The following is an 18,287-nucleotide window of genomic DNA, read 5'->3' on the forward strand; positions in this document are numbered from 1 at the left end:
CTCCCTCCTGGGGGTTGCAGAGGTCAAGGCCAAGACCACGACCATTGGGAGAGATGGAAAGGGAGGAGTCGGAGGGCGGAAGGATGCGGCACGAATCCCGTGGCCATGGTTACGGCATGCCCCGCCTTCTCTTCCCTCTCCCACCCCGGAGGGAGGGGCGGTCTCGGGCCAGCCAGGAAGGGCCCCGTCAGCCCAGCGGAGGCTGCGGGTCCCGAGAGGAGGGGGCATTCTCCCTGCCAGCCCAGCGGGCCGATGTCCTCGCTCCGGGCCGACGCAGAGGGTCGGGAGAACGAGCGTGCCAGCCAGCCAGCGAATCCGAGTCTGGCAGGGCGGGCAGCCCGGCGGCCCGCGGCCACTCACGCCCTGGCTGGGCCCTTCGGCTGGCCCGGGACTGGGCGGCGTCCCTGCCAATCAGGAGGCGGGCCAGCCGCGGCGCTGGGCCAATGGGAAGGCTCGGCTCGGCTCGCCCTGTGCAGGCAAGGAGGGAGGAGAGGCAGTCCGGGCTTAACGCGGTCCTGGCGCTGCCGAGGGCAGGGAGCACCCCGAGCGGGAGGGAGCGAGGGCAACATCCCGGGTCCCCACCCTTGGGCCCCTTCCTCCTCAGCCGCCTCCGGTCGCTCCTCCTCCCCACAGCTGGCTGCCCCTCCCCCCGCATCTGGCTGTCCCTTCTCCCCCCGCCGGCAGCCCTGTCCCAGCCCCCGCGGAGGCACGCCCCCTCCCCCATCATGCCCGGGCGCTCTCGGGTCTAGCTCCCCACTGAGCCCCCACCCTCACCCCACCTGGGCCGGCCCTTCCCCCTCCCCAGCCTCGCCTCCCCCCGCTGCCCAGAGCCAGAGGGATGGTGGTAGTCACAGGGCGGGAGCCAGCCAGCCGTCGCCCGGATGATGCCATGTCCAGCTCGGACGCTGAAGACGACTTCCAGGAGCCTGCCACCCCCACGGCCACCCAGGCTGGGCACGCCCTGCCCCTGCTGCCCCAGGAGGTAACGGGAGGGCTGGGCGAGCTGCCGCGGGCCGCGCTCTGGCAGACCCCCGGGCAGAGCCGGGGCTGGCGGGGAAGCCGGACCTGAGGGTCTTTGGCCTCCCAGTGAGCGTCGGGGCGGGGAGACGGGGTCTCCCCTCCCCGTGTCCCCCCAGATGGGCGGGAGGCATCCGGTTTTTCTCCCGAAGCCCCAGCTTGAGCACTGTGTGAGCGGGGGAGCCCCCAAAGATTCATCTGCGCCCTTTCCCAAGCTGCAGGGGGCGTGGAAGCAAGCGCTGGGGGCCCCGATAGTCTTAGAGGTCACGAGAACTGAATTAGAAGCTTTTGTCCGTTTTTCTCCAACTTGTCTCCATCGGCCGGATGACCGGGGGAACCGCGGGTGCAGAGCTGACCACTTAGGGGGTGTGTCTCTCCTGACCAGGCGCGGCCTCCTCCCTCCCCTTCCACCCCACCCCGGCTGCGTCCTCTGATGTAATGGGGCTTCTTATGGGTGGTTCGGGAATGGGCGACTCCATCTTTTCACTGGTTCTACCTGAGATGAACTGAAAGGCCTGGAAAATGACAGTGGGGGGAGTGGAAGGGGAGGGGGCCTGAGGGAGAAGGACTGGGGACAGCCACCGGGCTAGCAGGTGATCTGGGGAAAGGACGCCTCCCAGACGGGGAGGGGCTCTGAAGGCAGGCCGGGTCCTCCAGACTGGGGAGCAGGACGCTTGGGTTCTTTGTCCTGTTAGTCACTGACCTGCCTGCATGACCTTGGACAAACCCACTGTCCCTTCTCCACAGTGAGAAGGATGGTCACTGGAAGTTTGGGACTTTGGGTCTGAACAAAAGGCAGGTGCTTGGAAGAAAGGGGCTAGCGGAGACCGCAGGTGGTGTTTATTCTTGGTGAGACCAAAGGAGAATTGGAAGCCCTCTCCCTGGAGACTTCCCCTGCCCCTCAGGCTACACAGTGTCCCCGACTCAGTCAGAATACTGTTTATCCCTGATAACTTACCTGCCTTGGTCCTTGCTCATCTCTAAGATAGCTGGAGAATCTCCTGGGAAACTGGGAGTTCCAACAAATTTAAATAGTTCTCGATTAATATGAAAATCATCAATGAACACCTGGTGCTGGTCAGAGCAAAACGCTTTGCCAGAGAGATCATCCAGAGGGTGAGTGCAAAGGATTGTTGTTATATGCCCCAGCTCGGGGCATGGCTTCCTTGCCGGAACTTCGCTGTGGAAAACAGGGTGTCTCCTAATATCTAGACAAAACACATGTAAACCTCGTGCCTCGTATAAAGCAAACAGAGAAAAAGATGGGGTCATTATATAGGGAACTATCAAATGTGGAAACTCCCCCCTCCAATGCAGGTCGGCACCTTCTAGCCCTAGAGGTGGCCACGGCAGAGGTGCCCAGCTCCAGTAGAAATGGGGGCCACTAACCTCATGATGACTTAGAGAACCATATGGACATATTAACATGAATTAGATTTTAGTTATTACTGTGAACTCACACTAATATTAATATAAGCTTACACGTTATTATGAATTTTGTTGTTGTTCAGTCTTTTTTCAGTCACGTCTCACTCTTCCTGACTCCATTTGGGAGTTTCCTGGCAAAGATTCTAGATTGGTTTGTTGTTTCCTTCTCAGCTCCACTTTGCAGATGAGGAAACTGAGGCAGACAGGATTAAGGGACTTGCCTAGGATCATACAGCTAGTAAGTGAGGCTGGATTTAAATTCAGGAAGAAGAGTCTTTCTCACTCTGGGCCTGGCCTTCTATCCATTTTATGTGTTAATATATTTAAATTTTTATTTTGTTAAATGTTTTTTCCAATTATATCTTAATCTGATTTGGGCTGCAGTGGAGAGTATTACTGCAATGGGCTGTTTGGCATTTCTAGGTTTAGAACACTAAGAGCTGAAATGGCTTGTCCAGGATCACACAGTCAGTATGTGTCAAGTCAACAAGGATTTGTCAAAAAAATGTATGGGGTGCCAGGCACTGAGAATAACCAGAAAGACAGACCCCAGTCCCTACCTCAAGGAACAGCTCGTGGCTTGATGAGGAAGACAACCTGCAAACAGCTCTGTACAAGCAAGAGATGGGATGAGATGAGGGAAAGTACTAACACTAAAGGCAACTCAAAGGTTTCTTAGGTTTCCCTTCTTAGGGAAGCAGGGACTTTAGCTGGGACTTGAAAGAAGTTTGGCTGTGAAGAGCCAGTGTTCCTTGGCTCTGAGACCCCCCCTCTCTATAAACCTTGTCACATTGCCTTTGTCTGGGTATGAAAAGTAGAGGAGGAAGCTACTAAATCTATCTACCTCCAGTGCCAGATTTTAGGGGAAGATCAGATGAGGTTATATATGTGAAAGGGCCTAGCACAGTGTCTGGCACATAACAGCAACAATTTATACAGTGCCTAATACGTGCGGGGTGCTGTTCTAGGTGCTTTACGTATAGTATTTCATTCTCACAACAACACTGGGAGGTAGATATTATTATTATCACCCCCATGAGGAAACTGAGGCAAACAGTGCTTAAGTGAATTGCCTAAAGTCATAGATAGTATGTGTCTAAAATTGGATTTGAACTCAGTTCTTCCTGCTTTTATTCTCTATGCTTTATCTACTGAACTACCCAGCTGCTGCTTTATGTTTATTAAGCTGGTGCTTAATGTTTATTGATTGAAAGAAGAAAGCCAGGTTAAAAAAAGAAGAAAAATGGGAGAGAAGAAGATGGTGTAGGACAATGAAAAGAGCCCTGGGTCCAGTCAGAGGACCTTCCTCAGTTCCCTCCTCTGTCAACCATGGGGGTTGGACCAGGTGACCTGTAAGTTTCCTTTAGCTCTAGATCTGGGATACTTTGGTCCTTAGCATAGGTTGGCTATTATTACATCATCTAAGATGTCGTTCATGTGGGTATTCCCCCAACTTCTACCCCCACTCCCAGCTCCATCCCAGATCCCGATTCCTCTGTGATTTAAAAAATGATTTTGTAGCATTCCCACAGCAGAAAAAAGTTATCTTAGCCAACCTGGTGGGGAGCCCTCTGAACTAAGCAGGCCATTCCTGAGATGACAGACACATAATCTGGTCACTAGCCTGTGCCTGAAGCCTCCCCAGTCTGGAAGCACCTGCCATGGCTAATCCCCTGCAGCTGGCCTGGCCTTTGAGAATCCAGAGTCACCTCGGGCCCTAATGAGGCATTGAAAGACGAATGAGTCTTAACTGGAGGCATTGACAGGATGATGGACACGGCGCCTCATAGTCAGGAAGGAAGATCCACCTCTGACTCTTACAGATCTTGTGACTCTGAGCAAGACAGCTAACCCCTAAACTGTCCCAGCCAGCAGTCTGTAAGTGTGACCAGAGCTTGCAGAGCAGGTGGCGATCTGCCTGGATAGAGAGAATGCCTTCACTGATGAAATCGTGTCTGTCCCAAAAAAGAAAATAAGGAGGGATGTAGCTCGGAGCAGGGCTGTCAATCAGTAGGCATTTATTAAGCACCTAGTAGGTATCAGGTAGTGCATTAGGGACTGAGGATACAAATACCATATGTGACAATCCTTGTCCTTAAGGAGCTACTTTCTCCCACTTCTACTGAGGGACCTGGACAAGTCCCTTCAGTTTCCTGCTCTGTCAAATGGAGGGGTTGGACTAAGTGATCTCTAAAGTCCTTTCCAGCTCTAACCTCGGATCCTATGACTGGATCACCATTAAGGTTCCTCTAATGCCTTTAGGGCCTAAGAATCAGTTCCTATCCTAAGGAACTAGCCTCATTTTTTTTTCAGATTTGTTTTGGTAGCACCCCAACACAGTGAAACGAATCCAGAAAACCCAAGGGGTGATGACTGTGTGACACATTCAGGGGTTATATGTTTTCACTTACCTGTCACAGGTACATTTAACTAGCAGTTCCCTTTCCTCATTTTTGTTGTTATATTCAGTCATTTTTAATCATGCCTGACTCTTTATGACCCCATTTGGAGTTTTCTTGACAGAGATAGTGGAATGGTTGGCCACTGCCTTCTCCAACTCATTTTACAGATGAGGGAACTGAGGCAAGCAGGGTGAAGTGACTGGCCCAGTAAGTGTCTGAGGCTGGATTTGAATTCGGGCCTTCCTGACTCCGGGCTCCAGGGCTTTATCCACCGCACCATCTGGCTGCCTTTCCTCATTTTACAGGTTGTTGTTATTGAGTCATTTCAGCTATGTCTGACCCCTCACCCTATTTGGGTAAGGTGTGTTGCGTGGGCAAAGGAAGGGAAAGACAGGTCAGACACAGTGGGATTCCCCTTCGATGCCCGGGTTCCCCGGGCTGCCTTCCAGTCCATTCCAGCGCCTCCTCGTTTGTCCTTCCAGTTCCCCGAGGTCGTGCCTCTCAACATTGGAGGGATGTACTTCACCACACGCCTGTCGACACTGCGGCGCTACGAGGACACCATGCTGGCAGCCATGTTCAGCGGGCGCCACTACATTCCCACCGACGCGGAGGGGCGGTACTTCATCGACCGCGATGGGACCCACTTTGGGTAGGTGTTGTCTGCTGCTTCTCCAGGGCTGTCCCTCCATGCACATTTACTTAGACACAAGGAAGCACTTCCATCGTCTCAGGGACCACGGACCTAGCTCTCTTATGGTGCCATGGCACAGCGTCTTGTAGGTACCCCGCAAGTGCTCGGCTGCCTGAGTAGGAAGGTGCCAGGAGGGAGAGAAGCTGGACTCCGTGGGCCTCTGACCCACTCTAGCTCACTCACCCTTTCTGGGACCCAGTTTCTTCATCTGTTAAGGGAAGGGTTGGACCAGACGCCTTCAGTTCCTTTCCAGTTCTGTGTCTGACTATACTGAACATGTCTTAAGCTGAAGCAATATCAGCTCCCAAAAGGTTCACATTAAAAAAAAATTCTGGACATTATTTTAAAAAAAGACAAAGAAAAAGGAAAAAACTTGTATTTGTTGATAAGTTTTGTTTTTATATCACCTTCATTTTTGAATATATTTCTTTTCCTCATGCCTCTTCAGTGATCCAACCCTGTGATAAAGATTGAAAAAGAAAGAGAGGAAAAGGTATTCAGCAAAATCAACCCAAACCTCAGTCCCATGTGGCTGTGTATACAGAAGGTACCCCCAAAACCCCCCACCTCTGCAAAGAGGAGAGGGAGGGACTTTTGGAGTGATAGGGGAGTAATGGAGCAGATTTCCCTCTAGAGACTTTTAAAAAACAAGAGGTGCTTCTCAGTATGGAATTGAAAAAACCCAAATTTCCAAGCTTTTCTAGCTAGATCCAAAAGAGCTGTGATTCTGTTAGAGACACTCCCTTTGTCCCTGGACTGACTCGCTCAGTGTAAAGGAAGGCGTTAGGGGGCTCCTCTACCCTGGCTCCTTAGGCTGGCCTGTCCTCCCACTTCCACAGTGTGAGCATCAGGCCACTCCTGAATTCCTGTCATTGGAAACTCAGCCAGTCGTCTCCCCCGCCCTCCACCTCCAAGCAGGACTTCCTCATTCCCAGGGCAGACAAGGGGCCGCCTTCCACCTTCACAGAGGGGACATGTGGCCAACTCATTTGCTTTGTAGCATCTTCGTGTCCCCAGTGGGCCGTCAGCTGCCTCTGGCTCTGAGAAAACAACGTGTCACATCACTCGTTGGAGCTATAAAAAGATTTGTTTGCGGGCTCTTTGGGGGAGGAAAGTGCTAGGTCTCAGCTGGCATCCCACGCAGACCTTCGATCCCGGCTGGGACTGGCTGGCCAGAGGAGGGGCTCCTGGTGCCAAGGAAGCACTGAGGTATTTGTTTTTTCCTGAGAAGGCCTCTGGATTGGCGTGCGCCCTGTCCTTGAGGATGCTGCCAAAGAGTGAAGGAAGCCAGGTGGCAGGGCAATAAACATGGCAGCCCTGTCTGGCTCCAATCTCCTGCTAGTCTTGGTACCAGGACATAGCTTGGCAAAGGCCTGGGAAGGACAAGAAGGGTTTGAGACCCGTGACGCTGCTCGAGCTTGGAACACATGCTCAGGGAGAAACCCAAGGGCGGGTTTCCTCAGATCCCCAGGCAAGGCAGCTTCCTCAGCTGGGGTCAGTGAGAAGTGGCGAGCAAGGTGGAGGGTGTCAGGATGGCAAAGGGCCTTGAGAAGTTGCGCCTTCTAAAGATCGGCTGAAAGAGTGGGTGTATTGAGTCAGGAGAATCAACCAATCTAACAATGAGCATTTATTTAAGTACCTTATGTATGCCAGGTGCTGGGGCTCCCAATACAAAAATGAGACAAAAAATTCTTCCCTCAAAGAAGATGACATTAATGGGGAGCATTAATATAAGTATATACTAAATAAAATACAAGGTAGGGTGGGGGAAGGCCCCAGGGTTGGCTGGATAAGGAGAAGGCTTCTTGTAGATCCTGGCACTTTAGCTGTGTCTTGAAGGAAGAGAGGGGTTCTGAGGTAGGGATGAGGTAGGAGTACATCCTGGGAAAGGGAGAGAGGACTGGGGTGGGGAGGCAGGAGTTAGATCTGGAATGGGCCTTTCTCTGTTCAGTGTCCTCCTTTCACAGATGAAGAGACTTGTCCGGGCTCACACAGCCTTCTCTCCCTTCCTGCAGCCATCCTTCCATCCATCCCTGCCTGTTTCCCCCCTTCCCTTTATTCTTCCCTCCCTCCCACCCCACCTCCCCCAGCATAGCCTTGTGATTGATTCTTCCTTTGCCTCCCTCTCAGAGATGTGCTTAACTTCCTTCGTTCTGGGGACCTGCCTCCACGGGACCGCGTACGGGCCGTGTACAAGGAGGCCCAGTATTATGCCATCGGGCCCCTGCTGGAGCAGCTCGAGGATGTGCAGCCGCTGAAGGGGGAAAAGGTGCGCCAAGCGTTCCTGGGGCTCATGCCCTATTATAAAGGTGAGGAGGGCAGGGCTAAGCTGTGGAATCTCACTTGCTGTGTGACCCTGGGCCAGTCACTGAAATACTCTCAGCCTCAGTTTTCCCATCTGTAAAATAGTAACCATAATCCTTGCCACCTCACAGAGTTGTTTCAAGCAATATTCCTTACAAACCTGAAAATATCGGGTAGATGTCTGTTGCTATTTGAGTGTACATACTGGGGTTCGTGGGTCGATTTCAGGGAGTTGTGAATTTGGATGGAGGGAAACAAGATCTTTATTTCAATATAATTGATTTCTTTTTTAGTACTGTATTTCATTTTGATTCTAAGAAGAACTCTACAGGCTTCCTCAGACGACCCACAAAAAAAGTTAGGAAGCCTTGTCTTTCCTCAACCTACTTAATTTTTTTAAATAATAGTATTTTTTCCCAAATATACCAAAGATAGTTTTCAACATTCACCTTTACAAAACTTGGTGTTCCAATTTTTTCTCCCTTCCTTCTCTTCATCTCCTCCCCAGGAGTCCAATATAGGTTAAACACGTGCAATTCTTCTAAATGTATTTCCATATTTGTCATGCTGAGTAAGAAAAATCAGATCAAAAGGAAAAAAAAACCATGAAAAAAAAAAACAAAAACAAAAAGGTGAAAATATTATGCTTTGATCCACATTCAGTCTCCACAGTCCTCTCTCTGGATGCAGATGGCCTCTTTCCATCCTAAAAATATTAGAATTGTTTTGAGTCACCTCATCGTTAAAAAGAACTAAATCCATTACAGTTGACCATCACATAACATTGTTGTTGCCGTGTACAATGTTTTCTTGGTTCTGCTCACTTCCCTCAGAATCAGTTCCTGTCAGTCTCTCCAGGCCTTTCTGAAACATCCTGTAACGCTCACATACCATAACTTATTCAGCCCTTCTCCAATTGATGGGCATCCACTCAGTTTCCAGTTCCTTGTCACTACAAAAAGAGCTGCTACAAACATTTTTGCGCACATGGGTCCCTTTCCCTCTATAATGATCTCTTTAGAATCTACAGTGTGTCTCAGGGATGGCTCTTGAACCCAGGGCTCCTTGTCCCCAAGCCTGGCTTGTTATGTTTAACATGAGAAACAGACCCAAGGAAGATATGGAGGGTCACCATCCCATTTTCTGTCTCTGCTGTACCTTTGTGACTTTATTTTGCTAGATAGATGGAAATTCTGGCCATTTTTTAACCAGAGCTCCCAAGAAAGGGAATTCACTCACTTTGATTCATTTGGGTTTCATTCTTTTTTTATTTTTTCCCCTTTATTTTCTACTTCCTTTTATTTCAAATTGATAAATAAGTAATTTTCAACTCAAACTAATAGAATAAAAACTATTATTTTTCCCTTCCTTTTATTTCAAACTGGAATCCCTGTTGAAATATAAAGAGCTCTATTCCTTTTTAGAAACAGGAGTATTACTATTTCCGAAGCATCCTGGTATCAAGAAGACACAACTTCAAATCCTGCCTTAGATACCCACTAGCATGTGACCTGGGCAAGTCATTGAACTCCCTCAGCCTCAGTTTCCTTTTCTGTAAAATGAAGGCATTGGACTCAGCAGTTTCAAAGGTCTCTTCTGACTCTAGACTTAGGATTCTCTCAGATTGGTATTTTAGGCCTGTCAGGGGCAGTGTTGTTCCTCTGTCCGGCCTCCCCCAGCCAAGCCCTGTCCCTCCTCCTGGTATGCCCCCCCTCCCTGTGACCGCTGCTGTTTTCTGTCCCCCTAAGATCACTTGGAGCGGATTGTGGAGATCGCCCAGCTGCGGGCTGTCCAGCGCAAGGCACGTTTTGCCAAGCTGAAGGTCTGTGTCTTCAAGGAGGAGATGCCCATCACCCCCTACGAGTGTCCCCTCTTTAACTCCTTGCGCTTCGAGCGCAGCGAAAGTGACAGCCCCTTCTTCGAACACCACTGTGAAGTGGACGTGTCCTTCGGGCCGTGGGAGGCCGTGGCCGATGTCTACGACCTGCTGCACTGCCTGGTCACGGACCTCTCTGCCCAGGGCCTCACAGTGGATCACCAGTGCATCGGGGTCTGCGACAAGCACCTGGTTAACCACTATTACTGCAAGAGGCCCATCTATGAGTTCAAGATCACATGGTGGTGAGTAGCCCTGGCAAGAAGCCCCAGTGGGAGGGGGCGCTGTCGGCTCTGCTTGACGTCCCCTGGAAAAAAATGGGCCTCTGGAAGTGCTGCTGACCACCGGTCCCAGGGACATGTTGTGATGGGGACTGAGTCCTGAGCAGCCCAGCCCAGGGGGGCCCAGCTCCAGGGATGCACTTGGGGGCCGGGCCCAGGGCATTAGCCAGCTGGAACAGCGGCCCCATTGGGCCCTCTCTTAGGAGCAGCACCTTCTTGCCTGTGGCTCAGGGCATCTAGCTGGGGCCCATCTGGGAGACCCAGAGCTATCTGACTGTCTCTCTGACCTCAAGGGAGAGCTGTGATTCTTCTTCGAGGTCAGGGCCGGGTCTTGAGCCATGTTTCATAATCCGGTGAGCGTTAGTCCCTTTCCTCCCCGCTCCCAACCCCCCTGTTCTGGTTTCATTCCGTATAAAACCCTATGTGCCCAGGACCCAGCTGGGAAAAAGAGAGTGGAGTATGGGAGATCGACTGGAATGAATTCCCTACACTTCCCATGCTGGTGAAGAAAAGGGATCTGTTTTTATCAAGTTATCTCCCTCAAATATCTCTGATCAGTTTCTCCTCTTGGGACCTAGAAAGACCGTTCTTCCTCACCAAGCACGTTTCTCATCCCCTTTGGGATCTGTGATCAGACCTGCCAAAGGCCTGTGCCTGGTTCGCCTTAGAAAAACCAGTGTTTACAGCCCTGATTTGGGCATTGGTTCCTGCTATCCCTTCTTTCCTTCCACAACCCCTTCCCTGCCATTCCCCAAACTCTGCACGGGGCTATTCCCATGGAGCTGAGATGCAGACAGCAGAGGCTGATGGGAGGCAGGGATAGACATGGAGTCTCCATCCATATCCTTTTCCATGCTCCCAGCTGCTGCGTTCAGTGCTCAGCTCATAGTTACAAAACATACCCACCCGAGAATCAAACAGCAAAAGTCCACGTACTCAGGTCTCTTCCTCAGGCAGGCCCTGGGTTCTGAAGGATCAGAGGGACTGAATGGGAAACACTGTCTCCCCAAAGGCTTGTAGGTAAGCCAGCAATAATTCCCAAGGAAACTTGGGCCCCTAGATTTGGAAGATTTTAAGTGGTCTCCGAGCTTCTCCCTTCTCCCTTAAGGAAGCTGTTCAAATTATGGGACTGCCCTTCTTGGAGGCTTGGACAGCCAAGCGATGGCACTCAGTGATCCCCCACTCAGCATCTCCAACCAATCCCCCAATCCTCGGCAGGACGTGTCAGGGCTACTTAGAGAGTCCCACTGCTGGGCTCCCATCCCCACTCAAACCCAGGGCCGTGTGCTGTAGACTCTGGCTGACCCATCCCTATTGACTCCATGCATGTAAGGACTGGTTGACTGAGCCTAGAGCAGCTAAGGATGCTTCCAGAACCCTGATGGTGGCTTAGTCTGAGCCCAGGAAGCCGAGCCAGAGCCCGCCACCGAGCTTGTGTGCCTCGTCCTTGATGGGTCCCTGTGCAAAGCTGCCCCCCCCCCAGGAGAAGTAGCCCTAAGGCCACGAGTGACAGTGAGATCCAGCCCCCGGGAGAGGAATGATAAGTGCTGAGTGCCGGCACTGGGCAAGAAGAGCCGGGGGCCGCGGAGCAGAGGAGTTTCTGTGTGGTAGATAGTACCTGAGACTAGAGAGAAGCTTCACTAGAGGCCGGCAGGGCAGCTGGATGTCCAGGTGCCTTTTCCATCCAAAAGGCGACCGGGAATGTTCCTTTTGGGGTTGATGTTCCTGCATGGTGCCGGGTGTTCTAACCGCGTGTCCAGTCGCCTTGAGCTTAGTAGGAAAGTCTTGTTGGTGTCTCCGAGTGGTGTTACTGCCTAATCCGTGTTCGTTTCTTGACAGACACTGAGCCAAGCTATTGAGGAGGATGTCAGTGTGAGTAGAGCGCAGATTACTAACACCAGTGCTGGCAGTAACCCACATTGGCCTCTGTCCCCCTGTCCCCTCCTGGTCCCGCCACAGAGCATCGCAGTGTGCTTAATTAGAATCCACATGGGTGAGACCCAGAATGACTGGTTTTCGAAAGTCCCTGCAGCCCTGCTTGGGGGCTAACCTGGATGCTGGGTGAGGACAGTGCCCCCCATCTTTCTGGAAGGTCACTCTCTGTTACTCTGTCGTGCCGTGCTTTCAATGACTGTGTTTCATTATGTGTCCTTCTGGGGAGAGGAGGGCTACCAGGAAGGGTCTTCCCTGGTTCTGTTTAGGGAATTTTTTCTAGAGCTAGCAACAGACCCTTGGATCAGGTCTTCCCTCTGTCTAGGACCTGAAGCGGAGTTGGAAGACAAGTAAAAAATTCTGTAGTTCTATAGCCATTACACCAAAGGGGAGGAGGGGAAAAACCAGCCTCGGGTTCTGCCCTTGGGCTGAGGGAATAACACCCCTTCTCTGGGGAAATTCTTCTTGCCTCCAGGGAGTTCCTCTGTGGGGCCTTTTCTGTCCCCCAGCTCCTCTGTGATTTGTCATTGAGGTCTAAGCCAGGAGGGCACAAGTTCCCAAGAGAGCCTTAGAATTCCCCCCCCTCGTCACTACTAACAATGGAGTTTATTTGAATTCTTGCAACTTCTTGGGACCCACTGCCCCCTACCTTTAAACATACAGCCGGAAGTGTTCTCTTCAGGGACGGGCCAGGAGAAAAGACTCAGTGGACTGAGATGGGGCTCATAGATTTTGAGCTGGAACAGGCTTGAGACCAATCGTCTAGTCCCCTCCTTTTGCAAGTGAGAAAACCGAGGCTCCGAGAGTGAACTTGTCCAAGTCATAACAGACTGAAGGTGGGATTTGAACACAGCTCTCTGTCTTCAATTGCTCTTTCTACTGTATCATAGGTTACTGGAGAAAGGAGTTCTCAAAGGTCAGGATGCAGGCAGAGGAAAGTGAAAGACCAGAGTAGGAGTTTCCCCCAAGGTTGGTTTCCCATGGGTCTCTGGCTGGCAGGTGAAGAAGGCAAGACCCAGGTCTGGGCTGTTGGCTGGATCCCTCCCCAGCTGAGCTGGCTGGTGTCAGCTGGCCCAGAAGGAGAAGAGTGGTCATCTCCTTGCCCACACCGTTCATGCAGATGCTCCCTCTGGGTTGGCTCATTGGCCCACCATGCTGCTGGCAGCCAGTCCTGCCCTCCTGCCGGGCCTACAGCCCGATGGGGGCTTTCTGGGGATGCTCAGGTTGGGTCAGACGATTGCCCTCCGGGTGGTTTGTAGCTCTGCCTGAGCCCCTGGCAGCGCTGGTCCTGGTGGCGGTGGTGCTGTAGAAAGGGTCAAGGTCACTGGGCAGGAGCATTCTGCATGCGGCCTTGGGCTCAGTACTCAGGGGTGACCCCATTTTGAAAGAGTTAAAAATATCTTCCCACATTGTAAGCTCTCTGCTCTCAGAAAGGACCACACACACACACACACACACACACACACACACACACACACACATTCACACTTTCACACACACACATTCACACTTTCACACACACACATTCACACTTACACACACACACACACACACACACACACACACACACACACACACACACACTCTCTCTCTCTCACACCGCCATCCATAACTCTTGAGCCAGAAGGAGTCTCAGAAGCCAGCTTGTCCAAACACCTCATTAAACACGAGGCAACTGAGGCCCCAGGAGGCGATGGGACCTGTCCAAAGTCACATGGGCAATAAGTATTCGAAATAGGATTTGAACTCAGGTTCTCTTAGCCCAGAGCCAAGGCTCTTTCCACTCTGCCTCCCTGTCCTGGGTGGCCAGGGGCTGAAGGAGGCAGGACTTTTCTAAAATTCTGGGGAAATGTGCATGGAGAAGGGAATGGGGGAAGAAGGGCTGTGCAGGCGCTGACCGGGCTGAGTGCCTTCCTCCCCTGAGACCCGGGGCTCCGTGTCACTGTGTAACAGGTCCTGTGTCGCGGCTTCCTTTCAGTCCGATGTCTGTGACAGGATGGCTGTGCCAGCCTTCACGCTGTACGTGGCATTAAAGTGAAGTATTGGAGGTGGGCGTGTGTACTTGGTCTTTTTGGGGGCTAGCTGTCTCCTCTCCCCTAACCCCAACTTCACAGAATCCTAAGATTCAGAGCTGGAAGGGATCTTAGCACCCCCTCGGCGAACACAAGGCCAAGAGAGGCTGTGCCATCGTGACACCTTTGTGACTGCCGAGACTCGGGTAAGGAAAAAGGGCCTGTGGCCTCCTGAGCGGACTCCTGCAGCCCGGCCTCCCAGCGCTCAGCAATCCCTTTCGTAAGAAGCTTTCCTTCTTGCTCAGATGTTGGTGCCGACTCCATTCACTGCCTCGGACTAATGTTCCTAATGCTCTTTGCTGCCAAAGCCGGGAGCCCCGGCCCTGAATTGCCCCAAAGGACTCTACAGACCTGGCTTCCTTCCATCTCCTCCTCCAGTGTCCGTGGGGGGGACCTGAATAAAGGTTTCTGTTTTCTATAACTCAGACTTGAAAAGCACCAGATTCACTGAGTAAAGTGGATCTTTAGGGAGATTTCCACAGAGTAATCTTCCCATGAGTGACAAACCACAGGCCAATGGCTCACCTGCATCATGCTTGGTCCCCATTAATACCCCACCATGATACAAGCAGCCAGGAGGCCCTCACCTGAGCTCCTGGGTTTAAAGGATTCCCAGAGTGGAGTGTACTGGTCACTGGATAGCATGCATAATAGGTCTCATTGGAGGGAAGGTGGAGAAACGAAGCTGCAAAGCAGGAGTTCTTGGCTTTTGTGTGTGCCCTGGACCCCTCCGGCAGCCAGTGGAAATCTGTGGCCCCCTTCCTTATCAGAATAATGTTTTTAAATGCAAAACAAGGAAGCTAAGCATTTGAAAATGAAGGTCTCAGAATTTTTGAAAATGTCCAGTACATGGACTTCCCAGGTGATGTAAAATATCTGCTCTAGATGGGCTGATCAGGGCACAGTTTGAGTCATCACCCATATCTCCAAAGAGATGTGTGTGTCATCACCCATATCTCCAAAGAGATGTGTGCTCAGAGAAGTACCAGTAACCAACATTTTAGGAATCGGATAGAAATGAATCCTGTCAAGAAAACCAATCGACACATGTGGAGTCAGTGTTTCAGTGGGCATTTATGAAGTGCCTACATAGCTACTATGCTATGCAAAGAAGGGCAAAAGTCAGTCTTCCCCTTGAGGACATCACAGTCTAAAGCCCAGCTTTTTATACTGTGGTAACTGAATGTGGGGGTCGCAAAATTATGATTTATTATAAGTAAATGTCTGAGTTGTATTGTTTTTATATCTCTCTCAGGGTCATGTAAAAATTTCTTGGGTGAAAAGGGACAAGTGGAAAAAGAAGCCCTTGTCTAAAGCACTTCCCATGTCAGGTACTCTGTTAGGTGCTGAGCATATAAATACAACAAACAAAACAATCCCTTTGTACAATGTTTTGTTCTAGCAAGGAAAACGTACAATGAGTACAGATATAAAGGTATATACAAAATATATATAAAGAGTATAAACACAAAGTAGCTGATAACAGTGATTTGCTAGGGAAAGCTGTAGCACAGGGGGGATCAGGAAAGGTTTTTGGGAAGGTGATGCTTGGTTTTGAATGAAAGAAGAGGCATCTGAGTCAGAGAGGAGCAGGAAAAATATTCCAGGCATGGGGGACAGATGGTACGAAGCCCAAAGACGTGACGGAATGAAAGCTAGTTTGTCTGACTCTCAGAGTGTGTAAAGGCTGAGGGGAGAACACTAAAGTTTCCAGTCTCTTGGCTCTTCAATTGCCCCCTTTGTAAAGCAAGGAGGATAATACTTTCCTGCTTAAGAGATGGCTAGAGCAGATGACAGAAACTACTTTTAAGCTTCATATATCTGTACTCTAAAGGCAAAAATAATGTAGGACATTTAAAAAAGCAAATCCCAGGATTGACAGGCTAAGGTGTGTGTGTGTGTACACATGGGAATGGAAATTTGATTATTTTAAATCTCTATCTTAGCATTGGGCTTGTGTAGCACTTTCCTCCTATGAATAAGCCGACATTTATATAAGTGCTTTAATGTTTATAAAGTTCTTCCTATCCTTTATTTCATCTCCACAATAATAGGAGATAGGTACTATTAACCTGTTTTGCATATAAGGAAATTGAAGTTTCAGCGTGCTTCTTGCCTCATCTAATCTAATAAGGGTCTAAGTAGGAATGGGACCTCAGGTCTTTCCACCCTCAAGTCCAATGTTCTGATTACGTGGCCTTGAAGGGTTTTGCCTAGTGCTGCAAGGTCAGAGGTACAAATATTATGAAAGTCATCTGTCCTCACGGTCCCAATGCTTTGGTTCATGTGAATGGGTGCTTTCACTTTACACTCTTATAGAGAGCAGGCTGGCCGTTTCATTTCATTCTTTCCTTAGATCCTTATGGAGGCTCTGCTATTTTTGGGGTGGGCGGGGGGTAGGGGGGGGGGGAATGTCCCACTGACAGGAAGACCTGACACCAACTTGCTATATGACCCTGGGCAAGTCACTTAAAGACAGCTCTCAATTACCCTACCAAACCCGTGCAATTGGCATCTGTGGAATTCCACTGGGGAGTTCCCTAAACACATGAAGTCACAGGTCTGACTCCTCTCCAAAATAGGGAACTACTAAAGTAGGGCTTTTTAGGATATTGCTTAATTGACCAGCCTCCCCTTTTTTTTTTGGAAATACACGTCATGAATGTCTGATGACGTTTTCTCCTGCTCCAGTCAAATGCCACATCCATGCTCTGAGCGCAAACATGACGTTTCCAAATTTTCAGATGAGGAAAAAGAAACTCCAAGAGTTAACTGATGTGTCTCGGGCCAAAAGTTAGGAAGTGATCAGACTCTCCACTACTGCACACTTGAAGGCCAGGGCGAGCCTTCTCCAATAGCAAACTGATGACGCATGGCTTAACTGCGGTGGTGGCAGTTGTCCCCTCTGCCCTCCCCGGCAGGAATCGGGGGATCCCTTCCCCATCATCAGTTGCGCCGCTGTCTACCAGCCCCTCTGAACTCAGCCAGTTGTCTAGGGCTGGGAGCTGTTTGCCCCGCCCAGCTGGCGGAGACTCGTCTCCGGGTAAAAGAGAGGGAGGACACCGAAGAAGGCCCTCGAATCCACCCCGGGCTTTCCCCCTCAGGGGCCTGAATTTGCCCCTCCCCTTTCGGGGCGTACCGCCCAGACACAACCCTCCCCGATCTGTTTCCGAGCCCCTCCCCTTTTGTCCAAGTTTGTTTTCTTCAGTCGCTTCTCCAGGTAGGAGTCCATGCCCCGCCCCTTTGCTAAATTTTCATTCCAGCCCCGCCTCCTCTCTCTGACTTCTAGTTTCAGCTCGGTCCGATTCCCGGTCTCAGTATTCTATCCCCGCCTTCTCCAAGTCTAGGTTCCAGCTACGCCCCCTCCGAGTCTTCGAGTTCCAGTCTCCACCCCTCTCCCGGGTTAGCGTTCCAGCCCCGCCTCCTTTGTCCCAGCTCTCTTCCCAGGCATGTTTCCCAGCTCCGCCCCTTCCACGTCAGCTTTAGGATTATCTTCGTCCCTTAAGTTCCGTTCTCTCAAGTCTTCTTCCAATCAGAACTTCGTACCCGCCCCCTAAGGAGGAGGAAGAAGCAGAGAAAAGGCTCCCCGTGGCTAGGCCCGGCCCGGCGACTCGTGACGCGCGTCAGGTGATGTGTGACGTGATACGTGGGTCGGAGCAGGGGGCGGACTTTGCGCGCGCGCGCCCGGTGACGGTGAGGGCGCCGGCGCCGCCGTCGGCGCCGGGTCGGGGGGCGGGGCGAAGCGGGGCCGGGCCGGGCCGGGGCGTGGCCAGGGCCGGGCCGGGCGGGAGTGGACAGACTCCGAGGGAACGCACGGGCCGTGGTGGCACGGCGTGGCGCGACCAGCTCCAGGAGGCAGGCGGCAGGCGGCGGGACGCGGAGCGGCCGGCCCGGGGACACGGTAAAACTGGGGACTGATTGACTGGCGGGTCCCGCCCCTCGGGGCCGCCCGCCCCGGCCCGGCCCCCTCCCCCCCATCCCCAGCCCCGTCCCCCTAGTCCCAGCTCGGAGAACTTTGGGTCCTCAGGCTCCGCTGCCCCTCGGGCCATTCCCGGACCACCCTCGCCGCCCTCGAGCGCCCTCCTCGCCGCGCCTTTACGAGCCCCGCGTCGGGCAGGCAGGCGCCCGAGAACTTGGGGGAGGGCTCCCCAGCGCCCCCTTATTCTCCCGAATCCCCAACCGAAACTGAACATTTTGATCAATTCCCCGGGGGTCCCGAACTCCACACCAGACTGCCCCCTCCAGGAGTCCCGGGCCCAGAGAAGGGCCGGAGTCCCCGAC

At 51.8% G+C, this 18,287-nt stretch overlaps 2 protein-coding genes and 1 long non-coding RNA gene across 6 annotated transcripts in view; all 3 read left to right on the forward strand.

Moving 5' to 3' along the window:
* The first annotated feature begins 472 nt into the window (after positions 1–472).
* KCTD7 (potassium channel tetramerization domain containing 7) lies at positions 473–13,425 on the forward strand. Of its 3 annotated transcripts, none has more exons than XM_051992040.1 (5): positions 474–982; positions 5,330–5,499; positions 7,672–7,850; positions 9,594–9,966; positions 11,842–13,425. In XM_051992040.1, coding segments are annotated over exons 1-5 (867 nt in total). In that variant the 5' UTR covers positions 474–838; the 3' UTR covers positions 11,843–13,425. The 3 variants fall into 3 exon arrangements, with proteins under 3 accessions (XP_051847999.1, XP_051848000.1, XP_051848001.1); XM_051992041.1 differs by lacking the exon at positions 474–982 and adding an exon at positions 1,637–2,683; XM_051992039.1 differs by lacking the exon at positions 11,842–13,425 and having other exon boundaries at positions 473–982; positions 9,594–9,970.
* Positions 13,426–13,499: 74 nt separating this feature from the next.
* Positions 13,500–14,449, forward strand: LOC127558763 (uncharacterized). Its single transcript, XR_007952975.1, has 2 exons — positions 13,500–14,152; positions 14,252–14,449. It is a non-coding gene; the product is annotated as an uncharacterized LOC127558763 (long non-coding RNA).
* Positions 14,450–17,788: 3,339 nt separating this feature from the next.
* Positions 17,789–18,287, forward strand: part of RABGEF1 (RAB guanine nucleotide exchange factor 1) — a 34,848-nt gene continuing 34,349 nt past the window's right edge. The window contains exon 1 of one of the 2 annotated variants that reach the window (XM_051992036.1): positions 17,789–17,907. The gene's annotated coding sequence lies outside the window, so the exon portion shown is untranslated. The remainder of the gene's footprint in view (positions 17,908–18,287) is intronic. The other variant, XM_051992037.1, reaches the window with a different exon arrangement.

This window comes from Antechinus flavipes, chromosome 4 (genome assembly GCF_016432865.1).
Source record: "Antechinus flavipes isolate AdamAnt ecotype Samford, QLD, Australia chromosome 4, AdamAnt_v2, whole genome shotgun sequence".
Lineage (NCBI taxonomy): Eukaryota > Metazoa > Chordata > Mammalia > Dasyuromorphia > Dasyuridae > Antechinus > Antechinus flavipes.